The 17,447-nt window shown below is 38.1% G+C and overlaps 1 protein-coding gene across 1 annotated transcript in view; it reads right to left on the bottom strand.

Moving 5' to 3' along the window:
• The window catches only part of LOC127633153 (E3 ubiquitin-protein ligase rnf213-beta-like), a 38,846-nt gene extending 21,687 nt beyond the window's left edge, over window positions 1–17,159 (bottom strand). Inside the window, exons 1-31 of the mRNA XM_052112035.1 lie at window positions 16,516–17,159; window positions 16,262–16,423; window positions 14,567–14,733; window positions 14,205–14,476; window positions 13,882–14,111; window positions 13,473–13,676; window positions 13,136–13,349; window positions 12,998–13,053; window positions 12,721–12,883; window positions 12,495–12,638; window positions 11,482–11,580; window positions 11,257–11,376; window positions 10,941–11,094; window positions 10,671–10,838; window positions 10,389–10,538; window positions 9,611–10,233; window positions 9,365–9,524; window positions 9,054–9,275; window positions 8,716–8,855; window positions 8,367–8,519; window positions 6,406–7,606; window positions 6,116–6,300; window positions 5,839–5,994; window positions 1,849–5,736; window positions 1,582–1,718; window positions 1,338–1,436; window positions 1,072–1,205; window positions 860–976; window positions 711–751; window positions 448–604; window positions 181–316 (exon numbers count right to left, since the gene is read on the bottom strand). Of these exons, the coding sequence (XP_051967995.1) occupies window positions 181–316; window positions 448–604; window positions 711–751; window positions 860–976; window positions 1,072–1,205; window positions 1,338–1,436; window positions 1,582–1,718; window positions 1,849–5,736; window positions 5,839–5,994; window positions 6,116–6,300; window positions 6,406–7,606; window positions 8,367–8,519; window positions 8,716–8,855; window positions 9,054–9,275; window positions 9,365–9,524; window positions 9,611–10,233; window positions 10,389–10,538; window positions 10,671–10,838; window positions 10,941–11,094; window positions 11,257–11,376; window positions 11,482–11,580; window positions 12,495–12,638; window positions 12,721–12,883; window positions 12,998–13,053; window positions 13,136–13,349; window positions 13,473–13,676; window positions 13,882–14,111; window positions 14,205–14,476; window positions 14,567–14,733; window positions 16,262–16,423; window positions 16,516–17,159 (10,496 nt within the window). The remainder of the gene's footprint in view (window positions 1–180; window positions 317–447; window positions 605–710; window positions 752–859; window positions 977–1,071; window positions 1,206–1,337; window positions 1,437–1,581; window positions 1,719–1,848; window positions 5,737–5,838; window positions 5,995–6,115; window positions 6,301–6,405; window positions 7,607–8,366; window positions 8,520–8,715; window positions 8,856–9,053; window positions 9,276–9,364; window positions 9,525–9,610; window positions 10,234–10,388; window positions 10,539–10,670; window positions 10,839–10,940; window positions 11,095–11,256; window positions 11,377–11,481; window positions 11,581–12,494; window positions 12,639–12,720; window positions 12,884–12,997; window positions 13,054–13,135; window positions 13,350–13,472; window positions 13,677–13,881; window positions 14,112–14,204; window positions 14,477–14,566; window positions 14,734–16,261; window positions 16,424–16,515) is intronic.
• Window positions 17,160–17,447: the final 288 nt, after the last annotated feature.

The raw sequence follows: 17,447 nt of genomic DNA, 5'->3' as shown, positions 1-17,447 counted from the left end.
CATCAAAAAACTTTTTGATGAAGCTAGATAGATTAAAAATATTCATACAGACAGGTAGATTTAATTGTATTGTTTGTTACTTATTTATTTTCTTTCTTTCTTATTTTTATTTAATTTTTTTGTAGGGTTGTCTTTTATTTGTATTATGGGGTCTGACGTGGCAATGGAGTACTACATTACCGAAGTGTTCCGCCTTCCTGTAAAGCTTCACGGTTCTTGGCCGCATTGTAGGCCCAGTCATTTGCATAAGGAATCAGCTGCTCCTTCCGTATCAGTGCAATCACCAGCCGCCATAACAACACTTTCTGGAACCGTACTGAAAACACACATATAAACCACATTTGTAGCCATAAACGTGATATATTCTCACACTTTCTATTTTCAGTATTACTTTACAATGATACATATTTAATAGGCTAACAGTGATGGTCCATTAAACTAACTAACCTCCTGTCCGACCAGGGTCCTCCCTCAGAAGACAAAACAATATGTTCATGCGCTCTATACTCCTGGATGTTTTTTTTCCTGTATCTCTTAGTATTGACACAGCTTTCTGGGTGCAGGATCTCACGAGGGACAAACTGTGTAGACATGCTGAATCTCCCTGCCAACCAAATACACATAGTGTTTCAGTAAATAGGTTTACAATTATCTCTGATGCATATGTTTAAAATGTTTCCATGGATCTGTAAGCTTCAAAAGGCATTTACCTTCTGACCTTGTGGTCCAATTTCTTCTGAATCATCAACATCTGTAAAAGAATAGTGTTTGACTTGCATCTCATGATTTTTAAATCATTTTAAAAAAGATTTTCCTTTTTTTTTAAGGAATGGTTGTTCTAATTATTGCATTATAATACCTGATTCCATCGTCTGCGAGATGAGTTTACTAATTGGTATTCCACAAAAAGCCTTTAGATCTAAGCTCATGTCATCAGAATCTCTGAGGTCATCAATATGTGCAGATAGCCAAACTCCTTCAGCAAAAATGATTAAAAAAAATGTAAGAATATTTATTTGACAATATCGAATACCCTGCATATGTTTCTCCAGTCAATATAGTTCCACTTACCTCCTTGAAAGCCTATGTACTTGTTGCTACTCATTGTACATTGCTCCCCAATTCTGGAAAGCTTTGTAATGAACACTGTATAGATGTTGTAGTCATTTGACTTTAGGGACAATATTTCATTCATGGTACAGTATCTGAGGAAAGAGGAGTGACACATGAAAGGTCATACATGCAGATTTTAATATGGCTAGACAACAATTAAAATCCACATATTCTAAAAGTTTTTATTGGGAGTTTTTTCAAACTACCAGCATCGAAGGACTTACTTTGCTGAAGCAATAAGCTCATTTTTCCACAAGGACTCCTCCATGTCCATCTGAACTAGTAGAATATGTAGAGAGGGCCTAGCATCTCTCAGGAAAGACCTGAGGGGAAACAATAGGTAAAATATTTTTGATTTGTGAACTATTTGGGGCTAAAGTGAAAGATACAAATTACTAAATAAATTCTACAAATAGCATAAATCTTATACACTTTGCAGGGTGTTTATAAATTATGACTGATTTGTACCTTATTTTGCTGCAAAAAGAGGCTTCTGTGTCAAATTGGTGTAAAGAGAGCAGAAGAAGCTGTTCAGTGGACAAATCCAAGGCTGGGGCAAGCTTTTTCACATCAGCTCCAGTAAGAAGACTGGAGAATGTTGTTACCTAAAAGAAATAACATGAAATATGAAATAAGACATGAAATCAAGTTCATTACAAGTGGAAATGATAACAAACTTCTAAACAAGGATACATACATTTATTATCTGCAAACGTCTACTAAAGTGAACATTACCTCTAAGAATCTGTTCTTGTCCTGATCGGTCTTGTTCAAATGGCTATCCATCAAGTCTCTGAGAGAGTTATGGCTTTGCTGATGGAAATATGTTCCCTGAAGTTTGTCTTTTTCCTGATTTCCAAATTCTGAATACTTCAGCCTCAGTACAGAGTCTGGTGTGGCACAGTTCAAAAGAAAGCTTTTGGCAGTTTCAAAGGCTTCCTCTTCCTCATCCATGGTTTCAATGGACACCATGTGCTCTTTTGTCCCAAGGTCATGAAGATCTTCATCCATTTTCACAAGCTCAGAAGCATCTCCAAGAATGCCAGTGTTTTTAATTTCTGCATCTTCTGCCTTGCTGTCGACCTCCATTAAGGCACAGTCTCCTTCCACCTCTTCAGGAAATGTCCTCATTTCTATATTCGACTCTGTGTCAGTCACATCTTTATCTTCACCAATTATTGTGTGATAAGCCTCACATTCCTTATCCACTGAAGAGCCCTCTTTACCTGGTACAATGTTGATTTCATTCTTGGACATAGGTTCATTGTTTTTAATAGCTTTATCATGGCCCTGTTTTTGTACTTTCTCTAAAGCCTGGAGGAGTGCACTGGCACAAGCATCATCATGGAAACCAACAAAGGCATCTGATAGGCTGAAGTTTGCTCCAGTAGATTCAGATTGCTGAAGTCTTGAGAATTTCTGTGCCCATTTTTTTAGTTTTTCCAAAACTCTGTGCTGCCAAGGAGTCAAATCTGTACTCCTATTAACTTTGTGTTTCTCAAGCCTGTTTTTTAGAGGAACAGGAAACCTTTTGTAGACTTTTTCCTGGTCCTCCACCACAACCAGTCTAAAGTCCCTATGAACTCTGCACTTTACTCTATGTGAACCAAGCCCCAAGTCGACATACTGCTGTCCACTGAAGTAGACATAGTATTGATTCAAAGCATCATAGAGGCTCTCATACAGATTGAGGAGATTCAATAGGATGACAGTTCGGCCGGTCTCCATGCATGCCTTTATTCGACTAACATTGCGACATATCTGGGCATACTCCTGGTCTTTTGGAAATCCTGAACCAAACACAATTTCAGGGCACGTGAAGTTCTGCTTTGAGAAAATATGGTGTTGGATAATGTACAAGGCTGCATTGTTAGTTGTGAGCAAAAGAAGGTACCGGCACTCTTCGTCATTGTGGTGGTCAAGATTTTGTTCAATCATTTTCAGTGTACTTGGCCTTTGGACTACTTGAAAACTCTGGAAGAGGTCCCGGAAGTAATCAAGTGGATCAAAACCATCCCTTTGTCCGCTGAAGTTTCTCAACACAGCTTCTGCCAACTCACTGTCAGATGGTTCTTGATCTGAATTTTTGACTGTTGCAAAAATCATTTTTACCAAGCTATAATAATCTCGGAGTCCAAAGAACAGTTCATCATCACTTTTACAGATTTTTAGGAAGCCCTTTGCCAACTTTGGCAGGAGGTGCTTGATTTTGAGAAGAACAGTTTTGGAGGATGAGCAGATTCCTTCGGCTGTCTCTGCTAAGTCTTTCTCACTTGGGTCCCAACGGGACACAAAAATGCCTCTATTCATTTTTGCTGGGTCAAGAGCCCAGTTTGAGATTCCAACAAATCCAACTTTCATGTATGGCTGTGGTCTCTCACTGTCTATGCATCCATCCTCTAGAAGAGGATGCAATGTCTTCAGTGGCATCTGAGGAGAGTCCTCTGCAAGTCCTATTTCATCCAGCACAACTACCGATACATACTCATCCAAGTTCTTATCTTTTTGGAAACGGGCACAGTTCCGAAAGGTTCCAATGATCCCTTCAGGGCTTGAGTGAGGGCTGCATTGGAAAGACACCATGTGAACCTCTTTGAGTTTCTTGAATAAGTCACAGTGAGAGGCCTGACGCTGCATGGCATCTGCTACAACAGTCTTGGCAAGAGATTTTGAACTCCCTGGCTTGCCAACCAGAAAGAGGGGGATTTTCATCTCGATACAGACCACCATGAGGAAAACATTCTCTTTCAAAGCTATATTTTTAGCAATTGTTTCTCTTGTTTTTATGTTTTTAAGAAAACAGTCTTGGCATGAAGATATCACCTGCTCCAGTGATTCTTCAGAGTTGAATGGAAAAGGAAATCTTCTACTGACAGCTGAGAGGTAAGGACCTTTGTTTTCAAGTGATGGGTAGTAGCAAACACCCACGGCAAGCACCAAGCATTTTAAGGTCATCCCTTCGCTTTTGATAAAGGAATTATTTGGAAAAATATCCTTTCTGTGGTTATAGAACCAAACCAGGACACACATAGATCTCTCCACATCCCTAAGACTTACAAAGCTGCATTCATCTGCTTGTTTGCGCATATACCTTTGAGAGGCAGCCAGAACATCTGTGATCACTTTCTGGCATGTAAGAGGCAATCCATGATCTCTCATTTGTTTTTGCACAATCTGACGAATATAAGACAGTTCAGTTGAATCACTTAACTGCCCAAAATCCCATACCAGAGGCACCATGCTTGGGGGTAAAGGGTGTACACGGTAGACAAGCTGTCTCATGGGAACTTTACCAAGGCGATCCTCAGTTTCCTCAGCTTTCACTCTGTATCCAAGGCCAGCTCGCTCCAAGCGATTAACCATTGCAATGCTGTGCCTTCTGTAGGGATTGCAGGCAGCAATTATTTTCAGACCAGAATTTTTCTTCAAAGGGTATCCCTGTACAGTTTTGTCACATAGAACCTCCTTGATGGCAAAGATTGCTTCGGTTGTGTTAGCTTCATCAAAAAACAAAACTGTGTCAAGATTGTATTTTTGGCGATTGTTTTGAGCAAGTTCTTCTGCCTCCCTCACCTTTAAATAGATAGTCTCAGATGTAGTACCTCCATGAACTTTGACTAGTTTCATGTTTTGAACATCTCTGCCTTCACGTTGTAGATCACAGAGAAAGCGCACAAGCCGTGTCTTCCCACAACCAGTTTCTCCCATGATGATCACTGGGATCTCACATCTGAATCGCATATGAATAGCCAAAATCTTCATGACATTGTCAGCAGTAAGTTCATACGTAGGGTCTGGATCAAACCGCCCTTTTACCCTGCTTTTTTGTGCTCCAACAACAAAGGATATTCTTTGTATTTTGTCTTCTCTGGGCAGGTTGTCAAAGTCCTCAGAAAGGTTAATTCTTTGTCGCTCAAGGCCTGAATGGAGCTCTTGTGACATCACATTTCCCATTAACACTTTGCCACTTTGTGGATCGACTGCATTGAGAATTGTTCCGCTTTTTCTCACATGAAATCCTAAGAAAGACATTGTCAAATGGTCAGCATTGAAAAAGATGTATGGGTGAGATTCATTTTCCCATCGCTTCCGAATAGTTAGTTTAGCAAGGATATCTGCATTATCTTCATTATCAGAGAAAAAGGAGGGGCTCTGGTCAGAGATGTCAATGGACGGGGATGCAAAGTCTCGAGCCATGTGAATCATGAATTTTACTATGAAGTCCTTGAAGCCACTTAAGTTGTCAGCAAGAAAGTCTGGATCACAAAACGTGGAATCCTCACAGTCTTTAAGTTGAAGGTTAAGAAACCAAGTAAAGTGTTTTAGTTCTGCCCATGATGGGTCCGTCAAGCCACAGTTTGACAAAAGATGATGAAGACAGTCAATTGGATCACCTTCCACAGTCTGAGCTTGATATATGAAACGATCCAAGTTCAAATTCCGATTAAATCTCTGCAAGTATTGGTAAGGTCTCTGAATGCCTTCACTCTGAAACTCTCCCCTATCCATCAGGGGATCTAAGGATGTATACCCCTTTCTTTTTTTCCTGATCTCCAAATTTTTGACTTCTTTAGGGGGTCTGCAGAAGATGGTAGGTAGTGAATGCATAAACCCATAGTGTGTCTGTTTACAGAAAAATATACATACAGGTTAGTGTGAATATTAAACAGCTTTAACTATGATGGGAGAAGTTAAAGAAATTAAAAGGCCAAACAAGAATTGCACCTCATTTTGGGTCTGACTGTTGAGACTGGGACCCCGTTGAAGTGCTTCAATTGCCAACAAGTGAGCTGCGTTTCTCCGCCATATATTTCCCTTACTGTCACAAAGACATCCTAGAACAAGCAATTTGAAGAGAAACTCCTCCAAACCACAACGCACCTGTAGAAACAATTAAATGATTCAAAATATCCTAAATGTCAAAAGAAATGTAGTAAACATTATAGTTTATATTAATGCATGTTATAATATAGCAAACATTATTGAAACTGATCAAACATACTGCTGCGGTATCAATGTGCAACAGCACAGGGTCCTGTTCTCTTAGAGGAGTCAGTCTCTGGAACAGAGTTTGGACAAATCCATCCATGTCAACACAGGGCTCTATGAGTCTGATTCTTAGACAGGTTGCTGTTGGAAAGTCTCTTTTGAACTGTTCAAACAGACGCTTGACATACAGTGACTTCCCTGCATCAAGATTGGGAAGCAATTACAAAGAAAGAAGAGGATCTGCATTAAATATCTTGTCTGTTACTAAATCTATTATTTAAGACATCAAAACCTAATACATACCCACAGCTGGACGTTCAGATGCAATCATCCAGACTGAGAGTTTGCTTGGATAGACACGTGAGTAACGGACAAGCTCAGATGGGATATGAAAATGATGCCGAAGGTAGTTTTTGCATCTTTCTTCAGATATACACAGACCTGTCTGTACCTTATAGTTACTGAAGAAAGAAGGAACATATCTATCCTGGTTTATAGGACAGACCATCACTAGACGGTAATGAGGCCCAGCACTCTTTTCTAGTGTCTCAAAGCATTCCACCATGGCCACACTCACATCATAGGTCAATGCTCCTGGATTGACCAGTGTGTAAATCTTCTGATGATTGCTTACAGTACCCTGGAATCCTAGACATCGACGAAGGAAGATCTCCACCTCCTCTTCAGTTGTCTCCTCCTGGCACATAAATACCTCATCAATTGTAGGAAGAGGATGCTCTGGGCTCTCTGTGTAAAATGACAGTGTGGCAATAATCAATTCTGCTACAGGACACTGGACAAGGTTTGGCCTTCCCTCTAGTAGAATAGGAGGAATCTTGCGTTTGACATGAGTTTGATTCATGGCAGATAGATTGGAGAGGAACCGTGCAAGTGTTTCAACATCCACATGGTGATTGAGGAATCTGGACATGTTCTTTTTAAATTGCTTCCATAGGTCCTCTAAACATTCCATGCTTTCCACAACATCTTGTAAACTGAAGCTCATGGCCATGTCAATATCACTGTTCTGTTCTGATTCCTCTACCACATCATCTTCAACCATAAATTCCATAGTCTCTGATGCTGTTTTAAAGGCCTCTCTGATGTCATTTAAGGTGCAGTCTGGTTTAACAGGGGCCAAAAGATGCCACATTTGTTGTGGCACAGGTTTCCTTTTGATACTGATACTGTTGACCCATTCGCAAAGATAGACAATTTGCTCAGAAGTGTAATGATTTAATACATAAAACTGAGAGCGCATCTTAGATAGATGTGTGCACCAGTCTTTATGCAAGTCCTCAAGGGAGCGACACAGCTTTTGAAGCTCCTCTACAACTTCACCCTGATATACAACATACTTTTGTAACAGCAAAAAGCTAACTTGAATGCAGGTTTGCTCTTCGTGGTTGCATCTTATCTGTGCTTCCCAGTCTCTGAAGATAATATTACCTGATGCACGCAACCGCAGGAGGATGCAACCCATCCTCTGGACACCTTCAAAAATCTACAGGATGAAAACAGAGGTAACTCTTTACAAAAATATACTTAATTTAAATAAATTAATAGTTAGCCCAAAAATGATAATTCCCTCATCATTTACTCCCCCTTATGCCATCTCAAACGGTTTGGTCTTTCTTTCTTTCTTTCTTTCTTTCTTTCTTTCTATCAAATTTTGATGGAGATACCTACTGGTGGAATCTTCAAACTGCTAATATAGGAACATAATTTAGACCTTGTGCTGAAAACAGATGTGATTCACTTTAAGGTCATCTCTTTTACAGGAAAATAGCTAATTGCGCTCTGCGCTACATCATTAACATACAATACACCCAGTCTGCATGCACACACCCACAGATAGTGCAAACACTCCCACCGAAAATCATGCTTAGAATTAGCACTCAAAAATTAGATAAGAGGTTGCGCACGGACGTTGTGCTTTGCACTGCGCACAGTCATGAAAACAGAACCCCATACCTCAAAATAAATGTTTTTTTGTGTGTTTCGAAGAAGTTAGAAAATCATCAGTGTTTGCGATGACATTTGGGTGAGTAAATGATGAAAAAAATTTAACTACAGAATATTATTTTTAAGTGACATAAATCTAGAGGTGCATCATGTGCATGTGAAATGGGGAATCTGGAATGATATTGAGAACATCTATAATATGACAATTTATATTCATTATACATTAGTCATATTTTCAGATATCAAATAGTTTTACATTTATTGCAAAGGATGGTGGGGAGTTTGGATAATGTACCCACTTGAGTGAACCTGTTGACTTGCTCCCTTCCATGCTCCCCTTTAGATGACATCAGCATGAGCTTATTCTGCAGCTCTAAAAGTTCGTTAAGACGGTATGTCTTTGCTTGTGTATCCTTCATCACCTTCACATAAAAGGCATTGTCCAAACCTGTCTACACACATATCACAACAAGTCATTTTTCTATTTTTAATTGGATACTCACAAACTCACCTATTCTACAGAATGTCTGTTTAATATACTATTTTTATTGATTTAAAGAAACATAATGTTGAAGGTGTCAGAAATTCATTTTAAGCCACAGAGCATTTATTTTAAACACATACATTTTTAAACTAGTGTCTACCCACTTTTCCGGTGAAATCCACAGGCCATCCTACATGATACACGCCTCCAGTGTTGATGGCTGAGGCCAGGGAAAGAGAGGATTGCTCAACAGAGCCATGAGTTTCCCTTAAACCTTTTAGCCAGTCCAGCCATCGACAGGAGTCTCTCTGTGTAAAAGGCATAAATTGAAATATTCCATGATTGTTATTTACGAGGTTCAATTTGCATTAACAACACGTGTGCAGCATAATTCTGCATAGGAGAGCATGTTGACTTCTCATTGGAAGATTAGACTACTTCAAAATAATTACTGATTGTTTAAAAAAATGCATTAGACCAAATGAAGTTTAGCATCACAAACTAACCAATTTAGCCAGGAGTTTGTCATCTTTGTCAAGGGTGTCCCATACTTGCTTAGCATAGAACATAAATTCTTCAAATCCTGCTCTATTGGGAAGTGAGTAAAGCAAAGGGCCATAGCCCACCACAGCAGTCTCAAAACTAGCCAGCCTATCAATGTCTGCATCATTCTCTCCAACAGAAATTGAGGCCAGTTCCATAAAGACTTTCAGGTCTCTCAAACCTGGATGAAATCAAAGATTAAAGAGCCCATAAAATATAATGATTACAGATTTGTCCTACATCAAACACTATAACACAGACAAATCTTACTTTGAATTTGGGTTTTTGCCCATTTGATCAGGGTACCACTGTCTATGAATGCCTCCAGACAGGCTGTGTACTGGGGTTTGACATCTGCCAACTTTTGCCTGGCTTTGATAAGATCATCACTTAGCGATCCCAGAGTGTTTTGTCTGAATGTGTCGTCTCCCTATATATAGAACATTAAAACTTTCACAAAACTACACAAAAACAACTACATTCTAATTATATTAATGATAAAAATCGACCTCTTACCACTTGAGTAAGGCTACATATATGGCTGAAATCTCCTTCTAATCCCAACCCATCTTTTATTTTCAGTATGACCTCAGCAGATTTAGCAGCCTGATGAAGCCATCTATACTCTTGAATCTGAGTGAGACGATGCTCTAGCCAGTTCTCGTCCAGATCCTGAATTCTCTTCAGCATAGTGGCCATTAAAATAAGCTCTTTCTTTAGCCGATCTCCTTCACCCTGATCCCCACACCAATCCAAAGCCTTGTCCACCTCTTCAAAACGAGCTGCTCCATTGGCAATCCGTTGACCAAGTTTGAGGAATTCAGAGAGACAAGGCCTCCAGATTCTGTCATGGACCTCTGTAAAGTCTAGTGAAATTGGCTGAGGACCAGACATTGTATTTTCAAGATCTTTTGCTTTTTTTTCCCATGAATATAGAAGAAGGTTACTTGTCTTCACTTCATGCATCTCCCGTGCCATGTCATGTACCAGCTGATTAGCACCGTAGTATAACACACGCCTTGTGTTTGTTTTGTTAAGATCCTCTTTGGAGAAATATGTCTGCACTTCAACCAATTTGTCCAGTGCTATTGCCTGCAGGTCAGTTTTGACCATTTCATCAAGGAAAGAAACTTCAGGTACTGTTGGGACATTTGTGTCCACAATCAAAGTAGGAAATATCTTATTTTCATCTTAATGAAAATGATCTTACTTTAACTAATCTCATCAAAATCTTTAGAAAGCTATAAAAAGATATACAGTATGTGACCATTTTTTCATAAGGTACCTTCCTTACCATATATAACATCAGCAATCTTTCCCAGCATGTTAATGAGTATGGTCATGTACTCCTTCTGTTCTTCAAAGGCTTTCAAGTCATTTTCTCTTTGGCTGAGTAACTCTAAAACATTGATGGACACATTTTTGTCTTTGTTGTTCTTCTTATCTAATACAAACAGAAACAAAAAAGTTAATAGCCGGTCCATTATCACACCACTGTAGGTAATGACAAATAGCCTAATGAAGTACATGATAAATAAAATGTAAATAAAAACAAAATACAGTCTATAACACTTACACTGACTGGACAGCTTCTCAAATTGACTCTTATATTTAAATATGGTCTTAAGGTGGCCCAGGGGTAAACTTCCCTGGCAAAGGTTCTGAATCAGAGAACCCAAGGATGACTGGCTATTTGCGATTAAATGGCTGGCATCATTATCCAAATTCCACTGATTCCATTTGTCTGCAGAAATTAAATGTAACTTACAGTGTTAATGAACTGTACTTGTGGGTGACGTATGATAAAAGTTAGGATCATGAAACTTATGAGAGCCAATCACTGCACCTTGAGACAAGAGGAAGTTGATTGCTGATTGGGGGTCCAGCAGTCGACCTACATGATCCTCACCAAAGCGAGCTGCTGACTCCATAATAATACAGGACAATACAGGTGGTGAAATGAGCTTGAGATTGTGTAAAAGGTCTCCTTCCTTCTTTGCCTGAAAGCAAAAGGCAAAAAATTATTGAATCAAGAAAAATAAATAAATGTCTAATCTAAAACATGTTCTGTTATGAAATTGTTCTGTTAAGGGAGAAATAAATACAAGTAAACTGCAGCACTGATAACAGTACAGTTATTTCAGCATTAATGACTTCTTTACCTGACATTTGTTCTTAATAGCAAGCTGACACATATCTTGGAAACAAGACTTAATGTTTGCATGATTACTTTCAGTAGTCATCTCCATACAGCACACCACAATCTTTTCAGAATCAGAGATCTGTAGAGCAAAACAAGGCAGGTCACATGCTTTTAAGTACAATTCATACACCAATGTACATGCTATTACAATGTACATGCTATGTTAAAATAGTTTAAAACATACCTGGTCCACCCTCAGTCTCAGGTCTCGGTCTAATAAAGCCTTCCAGTACTCAGAAAAACCTGGTAAGGAGCACTCAATCCGATACAAACCGTTCCACAACTACAATGAACAATACACAAAACCAAAAATTCATTTTATTTAATAGATAGCTTGTGTATGTCCTTAGGTACATGTAATTTCTTGCTTTGTAAAAATGCTTTGAAAAACAGAACTACATAAGATGTTAAGTCTTGTTGTCAGTATAATCTGGTTTATATTTCTCAGTCGGGTAAGAAAAATAAGCTTGTTCACCATATAAATTTCTATCTAAGACTCTCTTGTGGTTGGTTGGTTGGTTTAACACCCCCACCGCATCAACTGTTTTATCATCAATAAACAACCTTTGACTACTTTACAAATGTAAATTGTAGTATTTCATGTAAAGTAAATGCACCAAAAATGTACATTAGAATACATTTATGTAAAGTATGTATTTATGTTTGTGTGTGATTTGTGGATGGGTGGGTAGGGTTAGATATGTGGGTTTGTGTGGGTCAAGTTCTGCTTAAACCACACATACACACGTTTCCATTGACTTACACTGTTTATACATTGAGCTAATAAAATCACAACTTTTGTGTGTTTTTGTGTGAGTGTTTGTCTGTGTAAATATATTGTGCTACTGATATTGATTTGTATTGTTTTCACACAGTTCTGGGTCCTGGTGTCATTTAGTAATGTTTTGACACTGCATCACAATTTTTAAAAATACATTTTCTGGCGTATTACAGCTTTCTCATAATTCTTAATATTCTTTATATATTCTTTATCTTTCGAATTGACCAGTAACAACTTATTTGCTACTTTTTATAGTCTAGTTCAAAAATACATTAAATTAATACTTTTCACATTGTCAGATCCAAATCAACTCTGAAAGACTAAAGTTAAGTTGAGGTAAATCTGTATTAAAAGTTTTAGCGGGTCGAATTGACCTGTTACTGCATTCAAGAGATAAATGCGCTGATATAATAAACCTGTATTTCTCTGGGGTAAGACAGCTTAGACATCTGCATCAGAGGTTGGTGAAGTAGATCATTTCTCCATTTACTTAAACCATTTAGCATGTAATTGAAGTTGGAAAAAAGCTGATTTCGCTGCTGTTTCATTTCCTCTCCACCCTGCAAGATGGAATGATTTGTTTAGTGGGACACAATAACAACCCTTTAAATGAATCAAAAGAATACCTTAAAGACACAGTACCTTTGAAAGCAGATCATGCTGGATTTCAACCATTTTAAGCAGAAGCTGGAATGACAGCACTGTGACATTGTATTGTGGGACAAGTTGGACAATCTTGCAAGCACTCTTGTGAACATTTCTGCAACACGCAACAATTAAGTCCAATGATTTGGACTCCATGATTCTGATGATTATAGAAACAGAACAGTAATAAACGGCTGTCCTATACAACAACAAGAAGAATGCTAAGTGGAATGAACCCCATTTGTAAAGAACTTCAATGAGAAAATGTTTATACCTTCCTCTTTCCTCATCAACCCTCTTCAACAAAACGTTCAGGACCTCTTCAGTTGCCTGCAATTTAAAATGAAGCTCTGGTTGGTATGAAATTGTATCCAAATACAAAACCTCTATGACAAGTTATGTGCCCATATACCTCCAGGTTTCTCTCTCTGCGATTGTGATCAGTGTTTTGTTCAATCTCCTTCATTCTGTACATCAGGCTCTGGATCAGATATTCAGGAACAATTCCTGTCATCTGGGCATAATTAGGGATGTCCTCAAAAGCCACCATGGAAAGCCAGCTAATCAACAAGTAAGGCTTATCTTTGGCCAATGATAATTGATCGTGGATCAGCTCCAGGACCATCCTACAGATTTTTAGAAGAACACAAATAATACATATTCTTTTTTTCTTTAGATCGCTGAGAAGTTTTGTCTCAAAAAGTCATTTTGAGAATTAAAAGTGATGCAATAAAAGTATTTAGACAAACCTCCTCTTGTCAGGTTTTCCTCTAATATTCTCTCTAAAATCATGGTAACATTGTTTTTCAAGCCCTGCCCATTCTTGCTCTTCCATAGCTAAACCTTGATCTGATTTTGCCCCTGGCTTTCTTAATAAATGACAGACAGGAACAAGTAACACTAGTTCTGAGATCAGCTTCTGTGCACACCGGTTCATCAGCCCTTTCACAGTGCTGCAAACAAACCAAAATCATACATGATTATTGTCAGAGATATGCATTCTACATGTAAATGTACAGCAACTACATTATGTGCAATTTTTCAATTGAAATGGTTATTCTCTTGAGAATTAAATAATCAAAATGATTTTTTTTTATTAAATTAAAGAAACAAAACATTTTGTTGAACCATTTTCATCCAAAATATCTTGACACTCACAAGTTGATTAAAGGCAGGGTAGTTTGTATTTCTCCAGAAGTACTTTCAAAGACAATTTGGCAGAGTTTGCCCCATTCCTTTGTGCTGAGATCCACATTACAGCCACAGCACACTTGAAACACTGAGAGCGCCACTTCCAGAGATTTGATCTCTGCTGAGCTCTGTGAAATTTTCCCTTCTGATTCTCTTTTCAAAATCCTGACCAGTTTTTCGGAAATTAGGTCTGAGACCTAAAAAAAAGAGGAATCAACCTACATTCATTCTACTCTGTCATACAATCATTTTTCAAAAAAGGAATAAATCTACAGAAAGGTAACACCTACTTTTGTTTGAAAAGGGATGAAATCCTCTGGGAATTTCAAACGTCTCATGACTGACTCAAAGTCTAATTTGTAATGGTTTAGGTGTTGAATAAATGTCTTGTTGTCGTCATTGTTAAATGACTCCCATTTTTTAAACACTCTGTCCCGCAGCACAACAGCAGAGGTCTCCCAGCCTTTGCAGAGTTGTTTTTGTCCAGTCTGAAACCAGTTCTTCACTCTTTCTGAAACTGATCTTGAGCTTGAACTTATATAACCTTCATATAGGTGCAGTTCTTGACAGAAAATACAACATCAAAGTTCAGGTGTTAGTATCACATACAATAACTTAAAATTATCTTCTGTAAAACTTTTCAATACTGTACCTTTTATTGCATTGTCACAAGGGACAAAAACATGTCTCGTCGCTATTTCCTTAATGATCCCTTGTTGGTTCTGCACTGCATACATATATTGTATAGCAACACCTCTTTTAATGCTTTTCTCAACAGAAATTGTTGCTTCAATCAAATAGCCATCTTGACTTAGATCCCTTTGCAAGAAAAATAACAAGACAACATTTTCAGGAATTTCACATGAGTCACAGGCTCTCATGCAATGAACATTGATTGTGCTTACTGTAGGCAATGATCTACATTATTTAAAATAGTAGCGTACAATGGGGCTAAAGGCACACCTTAAGTAAAGTTAGCTTTTTTCTAGTCACAAAATGTATCAGGATTCAAGAAATACATTTCTTTTAATTGAATATTGATGGAGAAACATAATTTTGCTGAAAAGAGATAACAACAGAAGGTTGTTTTAAATACAATTAATTAAAAAAAACTTTACCACACCTGGGGTAAAAGGGTCCCTCACTTGGGGTAAAAGCCCCCCAGGGTAGTGTAGATACCGGGGCAATAGATATAGGGCACAATTTTTCAATTAACAAATTAAGATAATGCTTATTTTAAATAACCACTTTAGTAGTTAACCATAATTTCTTGTTCATTTCAATCACATTTGACATTTCATTACATTTCTCAATTATTCTATAAACAAATGAATCTCCACTGTGATTTGATCAGTCAATGTGAGCCCACTTTGAAAATTTTCATATTAAATCTATCCCCCCAACTTAAGAAAAACAATGTGCTTTAGAGGGGCCTTTAGTCCCTGCAACAGGGGGGCTTTTTACCCCAAATGCTATCCTTTTATGTATTGGGCAGTTAATTAAATGTTTTTTAAATAAACATCTTGAACAAAATTTAAAATTTAAAATAAGTATTTTATCTCAAAATAAATGTGATAAGTTCCAGGATATTCATTAGCTACATAAATCTGAAACATTTTGAAAATGATTAAATATTCAAAATGATCACACGGGAAGTCGCATGCTGTTTCCGAAAGTTCCGGTACCCTAGGATCAGCAACAGTATGCCGACTCACTGACATGCCCTATCTCCCATCGGACATATCTGAAACAGCTCAATAACTATTTCTTTCCCTCGTGGCACTACTGTTAGAGCATTGCATCAGTTGCATGGGAGAGCACAGTTCAATACCCATTCAAACAAGGAAGTAATCACGTTTTTAAAAACAATCATGAGCGAAATAAATATGATGCATTTTTATCCCTAACATTGTATTTTTTCTCTGGGATTTGGATGGGGGTAGATTAAATAAAATAAACATTTCTCTTCACTGTTTTACACCCTGTTCAGCTGAAAACAATTATTTTTACAACTGGCTTCTGGAGACCTCTCCTGTATATAAATGGTCACACGTTTATATGCTCTGAAACACTTACCGCTTTAGCCTCTAGAGGCAGTGTTATCAAATTTGGTCAACGTTTTCAACGCTAAAGAAAAATTGGCACAAACATGCCGAATTTTATGTGAGATCAGGCTGAAATATTAGATCAAATGTAGTTTATGCTATTTAGTGTTTTGGAAGAAAATAAAATCAAAAGGAGCCTTTTACCCCTCTTAGCTTTCAGCCCCATTGTACCCTACAACAACAACAACAACAACAAAAAAAGAGTATATCTTCAACAAAAAAGAAATTAACGAGTAACTTACTCGAAATGTGTAATTTGTAGTTCAATGTTTTCATTCCCATAAAGGTCAAGGAGCAAAATGGTGTCATGTTTTCTGTTAAATTTGAATCTTTTATCCAGAACTGCAGATATGTAGAAAGTAAACACCGGCTGATTGGCTGGACCTCTTACGGGGGAAGGTTTTCTGTAAGAAATTATTTTTAAAGAATGAGAATGTATAAGAAATTATAAATAATATTTATGCCAGACACTTAAATTAAGCAACATTTTGTCAACCTCTGAGTTCCTTTGCCTTCCACTGGGCTTTCTTGATTTCCTGTCTGATTCCTCTTTTCCTTCGAGTCTTTAGTCTCACTCCCGGCTGCTGCAGCTGCTGCATACGATTTTGGTCCTTCAGCTCCTGACTTGTCTGTGGCTTTCTGTGACTCTCCTCCATGTTTCTCCTTTGTCTCTGTGTCTTTCTGCTTGTCTCCATCTTGTTCTCCACCACCATCTGACAGTTTGGTACACTTTTCTTTTGTCGCCTTCGTCGGCAATGCATTTTCCAACTTTCTGTTATCCTCTTCAGGACTGTGTTCTGTCTGCTGTGATGGCTGTGTAGTCTCTGTGTTGCCATTGATCTCTGTTTGTGTCTCCTGTGTTGCTGTACTTGCAGGTTCTGTTTGAGTCTCTTTATTTTCCACTTCACATGAGCTTGTTTGAGTCTGAAACTCTTTGCTCAAGGTTTCAGACTCTGTTGTGTCAGTGCTGTGCTCTCCATGGCTTCTGGCTCCGGCCGGGCCTTGTTCACCAACATGTTTGGCTTTCGTTTGGTCCTGTGAAGGTTTTTTGCCTGAAGATGTGCTTCCACCAGGGAGTTCCTCTTGGGGCTTCTTCTTCTGTGCCTTTCCTTTCGTTGCACTCTTTCTTTTTCTTGTCATTTTCTATGCTATCACAGCTTGTGGTCCTCTTGGTAGTTGAAAATAAAAGCAACAATAACATTAATGATAAAAACAGCCAGTTCCTATTTAAAATAAATGCTAATACGTTTACAGTTTTTTCCATAATTGCTAAGACACATTTCTTGAAACCTTCACCCATTTTCACACAGCTTTAAAGACAAAACCAAATCTTCCAACTACATTCACAAAACCTGTGACTCTTCTGGCAAAATCAAAACCATTTAATCTGTGCTCAAAATCAAACAATGCTTTAAGATCATACTCACA

The sequence above is a fragment of the Xyrauchen texanus genome, chromosome 40 (assembly GCF_025860055.1).
Source record: "Xyrauchen texanus isolate HMW12.3.18 chromosome 40, RBS_HiC_50CHRs, whole genome shotgun sequence".
In the NCBI taxonomy this organism is placed as follows: domain Eukaryota; kingdom Metazoa; phylum Chordata; class Actinopteri; order Cypriniformes; family Catostomidae; genus Xyrauchen; species Xyrauchen texanus.
This window is presented reverse-complemented; position numbering and strand designations above follow the sequence as displayed.